Here is a 13631-nt window from a genome sequence, read left to right on the forward strand (position 1 = left end):
TTATTCTCTTATTGGCAAACACCATGCAAATACTCTCTCAATGACAATTAATCTAATAACAACTTCGTAGACTTTAAAAGCAATAAAGTGGCAACTCTTGTCTGGAAATCTCAAGTTACGTCGTAAAACTGTCAAAGTAAATTTTAAAAAAGACGGTTGGAGCTTGGAGATTATTTGCATATTGAAAAACGTGTTATCGTGAATGAAAGTACCGTTCAAATGTGTAAATATCCAATGTAAATAATGGGCGAAGGTGCTGAAGGGATTGAGTAATACCAGAAGTTTGCTTATAAAAAATGGAGTCTCGATTCCAAAAATGTAGATTGTGCTTGAAACTTGGTGGATTTTGCTCAATATTTGAACAAGATGAGAGCATTAAGTTATCTGAGATGGTGATGTCTTTTACTAACATTCAAGTAAGTATAATCTTTTATAAAACAACAATAACAACAACATACTGAGTCGTATCTAGTAGATACTCCAAAGAAAATGCTGTGTCACTCCTACAAAATTATGTTTTATTTATAGATATACGAAGGTGATGGGTTATCAGATCGGGTCTGCACCTCTTGTATTGAAAATCTAAGCACAGCTTATTTGTTTAAGCAACAATGTGAAAGAATTGATAGTTTATTGAGAAACTGTCCAGGTAAGGTCATGAATGTTTTATATTGATCATGGTATTATTTAGATCATGGTATTATTAAGATTAATTTAATTTTACATTTTTACTATTTAATCTGTACATTGAAATATTACAAAAATAAAAAGTGCATGCAATAATTAAAACTTAAATAAATGTTGTCTATCTAAAGCTATATTTATTATTATAAATTATTATTGATAAGTATTGTAAAAAAAAATATTCTCTATATTAATTTACAATAAGATTGAGTCCTTTGGAAACTATTTCATTTGTCAATATATTTTTGTTTCTTTTTATTTATTAGACACAAACTTAGACAAGTCCTCTGTTAGTGACTATAACAGCATTTTCCACAAGGAGTTTCACATGCATGATGGCACCATGGAAGAGTTTGTTTCTGCAGAGGATGACAACCATGAAAACTTTTGCAAAGACAATATGGACAGCAACATCTTCCATGATATAAGTGATGAGACTGACAGTGACGTTGATTCCATTAAGTGTGTGGGTTGTAATGAGTCCTACAGTAAATTGGGTACTCATACTTGCCGAACTACTTGCACTATAGAGAGGAATCAATTACAGAGATCCAGCAGCAATGAGACCTTAGTGGCTTCTGATGTAGTCACACATGAACAACCACGGAGAGCCACCCAGTCCCTGCCTCCACGGCCAACACAACCACTGCCTGACATACCTGAAGACATGGATGTCACTTGTGTCCTGTGTGATGACAAGTTTGATGAATACGACAAGTATGTCATGCACTTCAATAAGTGCACCACTAATGTCAAACTCCACCATTATGTCTGTCCAGTTTGCCATGACATATACACAGAAAAAATGGCTTACTTGGAACATCTTAAGGCTGAACACTTCAAAGTAACTTCAAAAGAGACTGTTGTACATTATAAGGCTGGATTTATCGATCCTGGAGAGGATTGTGTGGACTTTGTGCCATCATTAGAAAAGACTAGGAAACCGAAGGCTGTGCGACGTCAAATAGGTTGGTCTGTTGAGGATATTTACCAAGAAATTGATTGCAAAAGAGTGGAGGAAAAAGTAACCCCCACATCAAGTCCATTTAAAAATTTTTTTTCAAAGTTGGGCAATGAGTGAGTTACAAATTCAATATTGGCATGTCCGGGGTCTACCAAAGTGTATTCAGCTATTTATATACTTTTACTAATTTCTTCATGCTTTACTAATGGGAAAACAAATGCTTTATTGCTCCTAAACTTGTGCTCTTTATATCTTAATTGTGTCAAACCACATCATCACCTTAGCTGTAGTCAGTAGAGGATAGAATGGGATAATATACAGTTTTAGAATATTTGTATGATACATAATACTCTTCATTAGCATCATACATAGTTTAGAATTGGCTTAAAATATTGAAACCTATGATTATTTTATTTTAAAACAGTGACCATGGAAAGATGACGCAACTTAAAAAATACTAATTTGTTTTAATAATTACAGAAGTTTTAGCAGGCAGAGTACACCTAAAAAAGTAAGTTTTCGGAAATTAATAGAGAGTGGGAAGGAGAAGACTGCCAAGTATTTTCAGAGCACTAAACTGAAGAAGAAGGTGTCTGGCTACAGCCCTATAAAGGGAAAGATGCAGGTCTCTACTAAAATAAAAGCAAGCTTGTCAGAAATGACATCAGGTAACAATTTAATTTCAATCTTTCTAAGCCTAACTCGTTTCTATCTACATTATTGGAATAAAAAATAGTCGCCTATCTCTATGCCAAGTTTCGTTCAGATCCATTCTGCAATTTTTGTGCAAACAAACATATTTGTTACTATTCAAATATACTATTTATACATCCTCATAAACTTTGTCATTTATAATTTAACTAGTGACCCGCCCCAGCTTTGCATGGGAGCAATGGTGATATATTATGCATGTATTATACATATACATGTTCATCTTGAATCATTTTATCCATTTAAAAAACCACATCAAAATCCGTTGCTTAGTTTTAAAGATTAAGGCATACAAAGGGACATAGGGACAGAGAAAGCGACTTTGTTTTATACTATGTAGTTATGGGAGTAATATAACTTAGATTTTATTCTTAGCTACAACTATGGAATTGAACATTTTAAATTCTAATTTCCAGACAGTGATTATCATTCCCCGAGTGGCACTTCAGAGGAGTCTTGGAAGTTGAAACAGAATTTAATATGTGCTTGTGATAAAAAAGTGTTCATGTTATCTGAGAGTGTTAATGTGAGTAGTTTACTCATCTTTCATTATTCATTTCAGTTCTGAGGCCTAAATACGAGTTTGTTTTACGTTTAATGAAATCGAAACGAGAGCGCGTTCGGCGTTCTGATTGGTTGGTTCATTTGTGCCGTTTTCGTTCAACGTAAAGCAAACTCGTGTTAAGGGCACAAATTTGATCGCTCGAAAGAACATGTAGGTACATAACGTAATGCACGAAGGTCTGTAGCCTTCGTTACGATTAAACTGTACAGCTGTAATTCTGTCGAAGTCAGATTGTGCAGTAAGTTGTGTAGAGCTTATTACATAGCATGAATTTTCAGAAAAACGGAAATACACGATAACATTACCCGGAAATCGAATCCGAGGCTCCTTACTTAGCAGTTGGTAATAACTCGATCAGTGAGGCAGCCAAAACAGATCTTTACTTGTTCTAAAACCAGTCATAATAGCACAAATGGAATCATAGATAGTTATCTAACTAGCTGGTTTACTAACTAAAATACATATGTTTTTCTATTACAGAATCGTGAAAGAATTACCGCAATGATTACTGAGTTAGGGGGCGTAGTAGCTGAAAATACAAAAATGGAAATGTTGGCAACACATTTTATAGCAGTGTTGCCAAACGACACGTTCACTGGTATGATGGTGTGCGCCCTCGCTACCGGCAAGTGGTTGATTCACGTCAACTTTATTTACGACAGTTTTAGATGCAAGAAATTCCTCCAAGTGGGTATCATTCCTTATTTATACATAGTATTCATAAAATAATGCCACACTATTAATGTAGCGCGACAGAGCACGAGCACAGGTGCATCGACATTACACATAACACTGACTTAGCACGTTGTATCTTCATTTGTATTTACGATGGCTACCATTCCAGACACCATGCTACTATTTAGAAATGTTCTATAACCGAAAAATCTTAGAACCACTCTCTCACATAACCCAATTCTCGAACACGGATCCCATACCAATCATAGATACAAACACTATCAAAGAGACAGCCCACAAAATATGCATCTATATTGAATTACTTGTTTGCAGGAATACTTGTATGAGTGGCTGAAACACCCTAAAATACTGGAAATTGACACGACAAGTGTAGAAGTGGCGAAAGCAGCAGTGTACTGGCACTTGGAACTTGATGCTCTCAGTGCTAAATACCCCTTTGAGGGCAAACAAATCGTCCTGATCATGAAGAGGAAGTACAGACAATATTATCAAATGATATTCAAGACTCTAAAGGCAAAGACAGTCACTTATGACCCAAGGTAAATAACATAATTATTATATATTTCTTTATAACATACTAGGTTTCAGTTTTAGAGAAAAAAATTTAGTAACAACTCAATACTACTCCTTAGTCCTGGAAGGCAAAGGTTGCAGGATACAATATACCTTCACTGATTCCTTGAGATGTGAAGCAAACCATCTTATATAATAGGCATGGAGTCGAATATATTATAGCTAATCTAATTTTATATGCTTGCGACTTCACATTGAAATATCAGTTTCGAATCGTATTACCCAATAATACTTTGCCATAAAAATAATATTACTTTTGTTGCCGTTTCCACAGGACCCCAGGCAGTTGCTGCACTGCAGATTATTGTTTCGTGGATATGAAAATTATTGAAAGAGTGAAACTTCGCTTTTTCGCCCGCCATAATGTTCCTGTATTTCCATACCAGTACATACTAGTGTACTTGCTCAAGAGAGGCCAGGTTGAAGACGAATACAAGTACCTTTTGCAAGACTGCAAGAAATATGCAAAGGACACAATGTTTTTGCTCAACGACACATATTAATATACATGAAAGAGCAATATTCGTTAATTTGAATTCCTATATTTTTGTTATTTTTTATTATAATTGAAGAGGTATATGGGTATCTAAATTTATATTACATATTCAATGTTTTATATTCCACATAAATATTATTTTATATTTTATGCAATGAAATTAAGCCATATTATTTTTAAGAATAAAGGTATATTTCTATAAAGTTTTGTTAAATTTTTTATACCATCATTTGAATCACATCACATGACGTGTCCTCTGCGTACGTTTCCTGTTCTTGGTTTGGTGTGCATGATAGTGTGATGGTTATGGCACCTCTTCCTGCCGATCCTTACCTGTAAATATAATGAAGCAAGTGGATTTATTTTAATAAGGGCACAAAATTATCAAAACAGCTTTAGTAAGTAAAACGTGGAGATATGACACGCCCAACATATTTGACACAAGTATAAATACCTGAAGTGCTGGGCGCAATTATTTTCTATTGCCAAGAAACCCTGATAGAGTGCCTACTTCAGTCAATCAGGGCTCAATTGTTAGAAGTCGCGCTAAATTGACCAATCTAACGTTGCTGCAAACTGCTAATAAAATGTAGGTATCATGTCTCATACCTTTGTATACACAATCCAACAAGCGACTGTTGCCAGTATGGTTCCTATCATACCCCAAATTTGGTCGGAACTGGGAAACGTATCATCATTATTATTCGATTTGAGTTCTGGTTCATCACAACTACAAAAAGAAGCTATATAAAGAAGAAACATGGTTACTATAATTTAACTGTCATTATTAACACAATTCGACATTGCCATGGATTACCAGACATTTGAACTCAAAAAGTTCGTCAGCAAACGTCTACGAAGTTTCTATAGCTCTTTTGTAAACCCCAAAAAACTAATATTTGGTAGAACTGCCCGGTTGAATCGAGTTCGAGTAATCATTACACAATGCAAATCTTGCTGGATTTGGGCTCGAGCAATATCTCGCGAGATTATAAAATACAATCATTAAAATACCCCATAGTTAATCTAAAATAGACTAAACAACGATAGCTAATTCTATTGTTCATTCATTGCTCTAAAAGTACAGACAGCATACATTTCATGCATTACACACAGTCGGCAAGTAGGTGAAGATTAAACAAAACAAAAATGTTTTGTTTAATCGGTTGGCCTCTTCGACTACAAAGCTTTTTGTCGTAGTTTTGTAATAAGAATTAGTAATATTATACCTTTTGCAAAGCATTTATTTATATAAATAAAGGAGCCTATCTTACTCTAAAAAATAAATCGATCGTTGTCTAAAACGATTTGAACGTTACATGAAAAAGATCGAGCGTCCTCGATCACTTTCGAACATCACACGATCTCTTTTGAGCGTTACTCGAAAAATAAATCGATCGTTGTCTAAAACGATCAAGCGTCCTTGGTCCCTTTCGAGTGCTTAGCAAAATGATCAAGCGTCCTCAAAAACAAGCAAGCATGTTCAAAACTATAGAGCGACGTCGATCATTTTCGAGCTTTACTCGAAACCTTAAGGATCCTTTTCTACCAGAGATGTCCTATGCTACGTTGCTGTGGATGCGTTTGGCTTCCACCAATCATATTAATTGGTACACATAGTTTAGCCGTGGTGTAAATGGATTCAGCTAAGCTATATTTATTTTTATGGAAAGATACACGATACATTACATACTCCAGCTGCGCATCTTCCTCGAACAGCTACATAGCCTAGTTAGTATCAGTGGAAACGGTCACATAGTTTCACAGCTTAGCTGTTACATCTTCGTAGCATAGGTACATAGCACATCTCTGGTGCAAAAGCGCTAAAACAGCGCGAGCGAAGCCGCAGTGAAAAGCTAGTTATTTAATTATATTTATACGCATTTCAATAACCTTGACCTTTGCTCTTGTTCAGTTAAACTCGTGTGAAGTGCATATTATATCCGTGACTATTATGCTGTATGCAGCACATATTCTATAAATAGGTACTTTCGTTCGGAAACACGTAGAAAATTGATTTAAAGTTCGAATAAAAGTACTAAGAAATTAATTATCAAAATCTCATTTTTACTACTCTCACTCGTACCTAAACCTAATGACAAAAATCTTTGTTTAAAGATGCGGCGAAAATACTAAAAATAAATTAATTTAAAATACTCGTAAACCTTAACTGCTATGGCATAGATATTAATCTATGTATGTGTTTGTTTATTAAAATTCCCGAAATTGCATTGTAGAATCGTGGGATTCGTAGGTAATATACATCATCAGTGATTATGCTATGTACAATAGCTACTGAAAATAACTCATCTCGTCTCACGTCTATGATCCTATCGCTTTTTAGCTCAAGTTAAAAATTGTCCATGGGTCGATTAAATCATGCGGGATTTTACAACCATAGACAAATAGGTATTTCAGTTTTCAGATTTTCTTGAGTTGCACTTTGTTGAGACGGTATAAAAACAATAACGAGTTGAGTTACGTATTGCTTAGTGGACAACAAAACTCAAAGGACGTGTGTTGTGCAAACTGTTCGTGTGATTAAAACTAGAATAATTAGGTACTATAACTAAAGATAAAATCGTTTGTTGCTGTAGGTAAGTATGCATGTTCCTATGTTAATTTGATTGATGACGTATATAATGGTTTGATAAATAATAACTCAGAGTAATTACAGTAGGTATTTATGCTTTACAGTTTTGTGCAGTTGTGCTAAATAGTGAGAAACATAAAACATGGGAGGTTGCTGGTCACGTAAAGTAAGTGTTTTTATTTACAATACATAAGTAGGTAATTTAGCATAGGAATAAGAAAAAATAAGATTACCTGCAATACAAATAATAAGATATAGTCTTCGGCACGTAACTTGGCAATATATTTTTTTAAATAATAAGAAAGTTCCGCCAATCGCACAGGGATTGATCCTCACAAGCATCGTGCGCAGACGCGGCGACGTTGCGCTGACTATTGAACGTCCGCGTCCGCGTATTTTTAGTTAATAAAGTAATTTTCTTGAAAAAATGATAACAAAATCTTGCCAAGTTATCTGCCAACCTTTATAGGTAATATAATATATTGTGTTGTGTAATGCCTTACATCTCGATTCGTAAATATGTACCTATCTTATGAAATATTGTACGCATTTTGTGTTTTTACTTTTAGAGCGACGGCCGTCGGAAAACTACACACGTCACGACACGGTCGGGCTTCTGGGACGATACACGTTGGGAAACTGAAGTGCGCTCTGTAACAGTATATACTCCACCACCGGAACCTTTAGTTCGACGCGTACCAGTAAGTACCTACCGTGTACTCTATAGTATTTACCTTACGTCTTTGTAAACTTATTTCGTAAGTACCTATATTGACTGTCTCGTTGGTCGAGTGGTCGCAAGTGCGACTGCCGGACAAGGGGTCTCGGGTTCGATTCCCGGGTCGGGCAAAGTATTACTGGGATTTTTCGGATTTTCAAACCTTGCGTAAGTGCCTACATTATGTTGCGTAAGATAGATGATAGTAAAGTAGTTGTTTATATAGATCTTTATATTTAGGCAACTATTTTCAATTAATTTTTGAGGTTGATCCTGATGCTAATCCTGGGGTCAACATACTTAATGAACGATCACCTATGGTTCATTCAAAATGAATCAAGCCTACACGCAATCAATCATTCATATATTTTTTTTTATTTGTAGCCAGCACAGCCTGCTGATCGTGTGTACACGTTCCAGAAACCGACGGTTGTGAGTGTACCAAAACCGAAGCCCCAGCCCCCTGCTCCTGCAAAAGTAAGTACCTACTAGATACCTTTGAATTTCTTACCTAACATCGGTTAAAAAACCGGCCAAGTAAGATGACATAATATAAAAGATATAAGAAGGGTAAGATGACATAATATAAAAGTTATAAAATAAGTTGGTTTTACTTAGTGTTTATACAGGGTGTCCCTGAAATCGACGTCCAATAGGCATCAGATGATCGGCAAGGTTCCAACTGTTATCAGAAAAATATAAAGAAAATCTAGGTCCTACAGTTTTTAAATTACAGTGACTTATGTGTTATTCACGAAAAAGTACACTGAATAGTGCTTCAGTAATATGTAATCATAAATCTTATAATATCTTCCTAATCTTTCAGGAGAAACTTGTGCCTTTATATGGAGAGTACAAATGCGGTAAATGTAAAAAGTTTTGGGTTAGTCGTCTGTCCTGGCCCAACAGATATCAACAATGTACGCGTTGCAAGTCATACGTTCGTCCAAGAAACCAGGTAAGTTTACTATCATCATTGACGAATTTTTTCAAAGCTGTTAAAGGGTCGCAAGTTGTAATAACTTTCACTTTCTGATTTTATTTAACTTTAAAACATTTTGTGCACTTTGCAGAGGGAACTGCTTCCTACTGACTATACTCGTGGCAAGGACGACATCGGCTCGGAGCATCCTCAAGAGTTTTGCGAGATGTGTAAACAACTGGGAAAGTATTGTGGAAAATATAAATCACAATAACATATCTTCAATATTTACATAGACTTTGGTGAACTCATACTATTACAGAGTCGAGGTGTCAATATGAAATGTCTCATAATGCACAAATACCGCGCGCATTTGACGAAATTCATACAAATTATTGAGCGCAACCAATGCTGATTTAGTGACATTTTAGATTGACTACAATCTAACTAATGTGTGTAATGTGTATTGACACTTTGGGAGAGATTCTCATAAATTAACATGACCACTTGTATTTTAATTTTGGATGAGTATCTTTACGATTTAATTTTCATTTATTAATAAAAATAAGATTAACGATACATTTTGATTGCCGTTTTTATTATTATTTGAATAGCTTTTATATTACCTATTATGACCTATGTTATAATTATCGTTAGCTGCCTCGTTTGCCGAGTGGTCGCAAGTGCGACTGCCGGACAAGGGGTGTCGAGTTCAATTCCCGGAACGGGAAAGTATTACTACTGGCCTTGTTTCGGCTTTTCGAAAAATTTCTCAGTAGTAGTAGCACGGAGTCTGGAATTGTGCCCAGTATATGGCAATAGGCTCGCCCCCTATAACATGGGACTTAATGGTGGAAAGTGGGCGTACATTGAATAGCGGCAGTTAGTGCCGCAATGTGTACCTCTACCTACCCCTTCGGGTATAAAAGGCGTGACGTTTCCTTTTTTTGTTACACATAATTATCTTTATAGTTAATTATATCATATCTATAACTGATCAAAAAATCTTATGTTATTTCTCAGTTTGTAAGACAACAATGAATAAAAAGTCAGTTGTTGTAAGATTGTGTTTATTTAACCAGTGACACAACATTTTTATTTTATTTACCCGTAGTACACTTCTTGAGACAGATTTTTTTAATAGACACATATTATGTAATGTACTTTATTAAAGAAATAATTAATGAAGGTAATTCGAATTTTACGTGTTGTCGCTGTCTTCTCCGTCGTCGCCATTGAATGCCCGGTTTACTAAAGTTGAATACTTAGTATTTTTAAAATAGCTTGGCACATTTGTGGTGTAGTGATTTTTCTTCTCAACTAGATAAGCAAACAATGGCATCAGTCGGGACCCAATTTCATCAATATCTTCTACGTTAGTCTCTTTCAACAACTTCGATAAGCTGAACGCAGTGCTTATGACTTGTCGGTCGGACAGAGAAGCTTGAAAGAATTTGTACTGGAAAAAATAACTCTGGTTAAAGTAAAGTCACTTTTTAGTACTTATACAATTTATAAGGAAATTAAATACCCGTATGACGTAGACTAGGTTCTGGATGCAGTAAAAGAAGCAGGCTCTCGTAGCAGGAGTGCGGGTCCCCTCAACTGCCTTCGCAATCATGCGCATGGCTTCGTGGAATATGCAGAGAACGTCAATGTCGTCAATGTACCGGGCCAAGTTGTCCCACACCACACACCATTCATCCTGTGTGCCTGAACTTAGTATCTGGCCATAGAAAGATTGCTGGTTAATAGAAAAATATCATACATACTCGTAAAAATGAGCACAAACATAATATTAATTCATAGTTACCTGGGTAACCCAAATTGATATTTCGCTGCGATTAGTATCCTTATCGACATGCATGCCACTAACAGCTTGAAAGAAATTAGAACTTTGCCCACCTAACAGTTTCCTGAAGTAAAAGTTATTTTGTGGCTGCATATTTTTGCGTTTCAGTCTGATTCGTAACCAATCACCTTCATCATCTGCAATACACAAGGTACAAGGTTACATAATTTATAAAGTTAATGAATATTAACTATTAGATATAGACATACAAAGTACAGAGTACAGGTATGACAATACTTACTTGGAATCACAGCATCATATGTTTCTACCAAAGATTTCTGAAAATTCAAAGTGAGTTGAAGAGTTGATGAGGCCTTTGGCACAAATGCTTTGATGTTTCCCCAGCGGACCACCTCCATGACTTGACTCAGCATTGCGAGCATGGGAGCCCTGTATTCTAACAATTCTCGGATAGTATAGGCCTCATTCAACAGCTGCATCTGAACATGTATCTTCCCAATATCTTTGTTCAAAAGAGCTTTGTGCATGTGTGGCATTATGATTAAAAGCAGTAACTTTGTTCCTGGGAGTATATTACTTATCTTCAGTCCACTTAGAAACTTCACCATATTATCTTGTTTACTGTCCGAATCTAATGATTCATCAATAATTTTCTTAATTATACTTATTATACAAGGCTCTGTTTCAGTCACATAGTAATAATTAGAATAATCCCTGAGTAGATCCATAACTTTCAGCATTGCATTTGTTAGCTGACCATTTTCTTCAGCCAACACAAATATTTTTTTAAAAACTTGTTTGGGGTTCAGTAGGAAAACATCTAATACTTCTTTGAAGTCTGCATCAGTGTCGGCTACAAATTTATTGAACATTTCAGTAAGCAAGATGAGAAATGTTTCATCGTCAGTCATGTCATAGAACTGGTTGTCACTGAAATGTTCTTTAAGCAGTCTATGTTTGTCTGGTACACTGCAGCGCCGGAATATTTTGATAGATACTGGTATCACAGACTCTCTGTTAAGTGTGTTGCTTTTAGCATAATTAGTGAACTTGTAGTACAGTTGTAAACATTCTTCATTATTAAACTCACGCAAGTTAGTTTCTATGATATTGATGAGATCTATGTGCTGGCACAGCACTTCTTTGTGCACCAGAGCATGTAACCAAGCGGATTTATCTTCGCAATTGCTATAAATATTCTGAACTATTACATTTGCGTCAGTAACATTAATAATATCATTGATGACAGCAGGCTTACGAGCCATCTGTTGGACCATGCCCACCACGGGGTGTTCAGCCACACCATTCACCTGCAGCAGCTTTGTCCTCACTTTATGACAAAGCTCTCCTATGGTCTGTTGCATGGTTTTACCCTCTTCTTCAAACTCACTCCAAGCACAGAATATGTCAATACTGATCCCCATCACAACTTCTTGAAAAACATCCAACAACATAACATTGCTAGTGATTAAGCAATTGTTTACATCTATGTTGGGACAGTCACATACTTTGTTTGTGGGTGGATTACACTTAAAACAACCATCCTTATATGTGGACCTGTATATATCATTGAACCAACTTGAGTTTACTTCTTGAGTGTAGCAACTAAAACATTCATATATCAACAGTAAAATTGTTTTGAATCTCTTTCCGTGAAACTTGTACAGCTCGTCATTGTCAAGCAAGTCTATTGAGAGATCATTGGGTGGATTTGGGAAGTATTTTACACATTTTAGTAGAATTTCATAACTAGTAGTCAATAGTTTGCTGAGGGTTGCTGTGTCAAATTCAAAACAGTGCAGTCTACAAATTAAGGAATATATTGCTGCTGATAAATTGTGTAATTTTTTAAGTTCTTTGGTGGGATCAGAATACTTATAGTGTTCTGTAAATGCTCCTGCTACTTCCACTGCTAGTGGGGGATAGCAGTAAGTGATGATTTCATAAACAAAGTTCTCCATACAAAGGTTCCACAACATTTCACACATCAGGTATTGTGGAATGTTTGGTATTGATTGTATGACTAGAAAAACTCCTTCCATTTCTGCCATTTCTTTAACAGCTTTTAAATCTGAATTCAGAACAATATACATTGCAAACTTTCTTGTTTTTGATATCATTGTGTCTATGACGCCATTTTCATTTATATATTTTTCATTTTTTAAAAACCTGGTCATACTTTCAATTATAGTTCTAACTTTTTCAACATTGCCTGCAACAAATATAGTATATAGCTACTAGATACTAAAGTGGAATATTATTGATAATTATAAGCATATAGGTACTTTAAAAAAACTTGTACCCTCTGATGAAGGTCAATTTCGAAGGCTTTTATAATATATCTAACCTACCCATGTAAATAATTTTGTCAAATTTAGTTACCAAAAACATACCTACACATGCTTACATTTTGACTATAGTTCCAATCAGAAGCACAAGTTGTAATTTAGCAAGATTAGAAGGTAGATAGCCAGGTTAGACCTTCACCCAAAGAATTTTGAGTGAAAATTAAATAAGAGCAAACCAGTAAATTCCCAAATTCCGTTGAACGATACCATACAGTCCCAGTATTATTACCGGTAGATTATTTTAGAAATAAAATTGAGAGTACTTACCGCCCTTCGATGTTATTCTTGAAAAACTGTTAGTGTGGTTTAAAGATATGATTAATCCTTCAAACGCGGAGAGCTCAGGAGTGAAATCCATTTTTATTTTGTTATTTATTCAAAATTAGTTAGTTTTCTCTTTATTCACCCGGCAAATCAATAAATTTATTTTTGACATGAAATTTGACATTGACGTTATTAGGGTGGAGTTGCTATTTTTATTCTAATTTGATTCCTATACGAAAAAATTATACCTCAATGTTGCCAACCTATTTTCTTTGACCTATGAC

At 35.3% G+C, this 13631-nt stretch overlaps 3 protein-coding genes and 1 long non-coding RNA gene across 4 annotated transcripts; 2 read left to right on the forward strand and 2 right to left on the reverse strand.

Annotated features, from left to right (window-relative positions):
- The first annotated feature begins 106 nt into the window (after positions 1 to 106).
- On the forward strand, positions 107 to 4892 carry LOC118262932 (uncharacterized). Its single transcript, XM_035574619.2, has 8 exons — positions 107 to 416; positions 529 to 649; positions 951 to 1761; positions 2129 to 2316; positions 2776 to 2885; positions 3405 to 3611; positions 3933 to 4159; positions 4468 to 4892. The coding sequence occupies exons 1-8, from the start codon at positions 297 to 299 to the stop codon at positions 4694 to 4696; spliced, it is 2013 nt and encodes a 670-aa protein (XP_035430512.2). The 5' UTR covers positions 107 to 296; the 3' UTR covers positions 4697 to 4892.
- Positions 4860 to 5956, reverse strand: LOC126911303 (uncharacterized). Its single transcript, XR_007705821.1, has 2 exons — positions 5299 to 5956; positions 4860 to 5022 (listed from the first exon to the last, which is right to left on the reverse strand). It is a non-coding gene; the product is annotated as an uncharacterized LOC126911303 (long non-coding RNA).
- A 1167-nt stretch (positions 5957 to 7123) lies between these two features.
- Positions 7124 to 9501, forward strand: LOC118262249 (zinc finger CCHC domain-containing protein 24). Its single transcript, XM_035573442.2, has 6 exons — positions 7124 to 7286; positions 7387 to 7448; positions 7852 to 7983; positions 8385 to 8477; positions 8827 to 8958; positions 9074 to 9501. The coding sequence occupies exons 2-6, from the start codon at positions 7425 to 7427 to the stop codon at positions 9194 to 9196; spliced, it is 504 nt and encodes a 167-aa protein (XP_035429335.2). The 5' UTR covers positions 7124 to 7286; positions 7387 to 7424; the 3' UTR covers positions 9197 to 9501.
- Positions 9502 to 9975: 474 nt separating this feature from the next.
- On the reverse strand, positions 9976 to 13561 carry LOC118262759 (uncharacterized). The gene is made up of 5 exons (XM_035574354.2): positions 13351 to 13561; positions 11016 to 12947; positions 10736 to 10911; positions 10454 to 10648; positions 9976 to 10381 (listed from the first exon to the last, which is right to left on the reverse strand). The coding sequence occupies exons 1-5, from the start codon at positions 13439 to 13441 to the stop codon at positions 10124 to 10126; spliced, it is 2652 nt and encodes an 883-aa protein (XP_035430247.2). The 5' UTR covers positions 13442 to 13561; the 3' UTR covers positions 9976 to 10123.
- Between the last annotated feature and the right edge of the window lie 70 nt (positions 13562 to 13631).

The sequence above is a fragment of the Spodoptera frugiperda genome, chromosome 12 (assembly GCF_023101765.2).
Source record: "Spodoptera frugiperda isolate SF20-4 chromosome 12, AGI-APGP_CSIRO_Sfru_2.0, whole genome shotgun sequence".
In the NCBI taxonomy this organism is placed as follows: Eukaryota; Metazoa; Arthropoda; class Insecta; order Lepidoptera; family Noctuidae; genus Spodoptera; species Spodoptera frugiperda.

Coding starts and splice junctions, on each gene's coding strand:
- LOC118262932 (XM_035574619.2), top strand. CDS start 297: ATGGAGTCTCGATTCCAAAAATGTAGATTGTGCTTGAAACTTGGTGGA. Junction 417..528: donor TGTCTTTTACTAACATTCAA/GTAAGTATAATC, acceptor TTTTATTTATAG/ATATACGAAGGTGATGGGTT. Junction 1,762..2,128: donor TTTTCAAAGTTGGGCAATGA/GTGAGTTACAAA, acceptor TAATAATTACAG/AAGTTTTAGCAGGCAGAGTA.
- LOC118262249 (XM_035573442.2), top strand. CDS start 7,425: ATGGGAGGTTGCTGGTCACGTAAA. Junction 7,449..7,851: donor GAGGTTGCTGGTCACGTAAA/GTAAGTGTTTTT, acceptor TTTTACTTTTAG/AGCGACGGCCGTCGGAAAAC. Junction 7,984..8,384: donor CTTTAGTTCGACGCGTACCA/GTAAGTACCTAC, acceptor TTTTATTTGTAG/CCAGCACAGCCTGCTGATCG.
- LOC118262759 (XM_035574354.2), bottom strand. CDS start 13,441: ATGGATTTCACTCCTGAGCTCTCCGCGTTTGAAGGATTAATCATATCT. Junction 12,948..13,350: donor AAGAATAACATCGAAGGGCG/GTAAGTACTCTC, acceptor TATTTGTTGCAG/GCAATGTTGAAAAAGTTAGA. Junction 10,912..11,015: donor ATATGATGCTGTGATTCCAA/GTAAGTATTGTC, acceptor TGTGTATTGCAG/ATGATGAAGGTGATTGGTTA.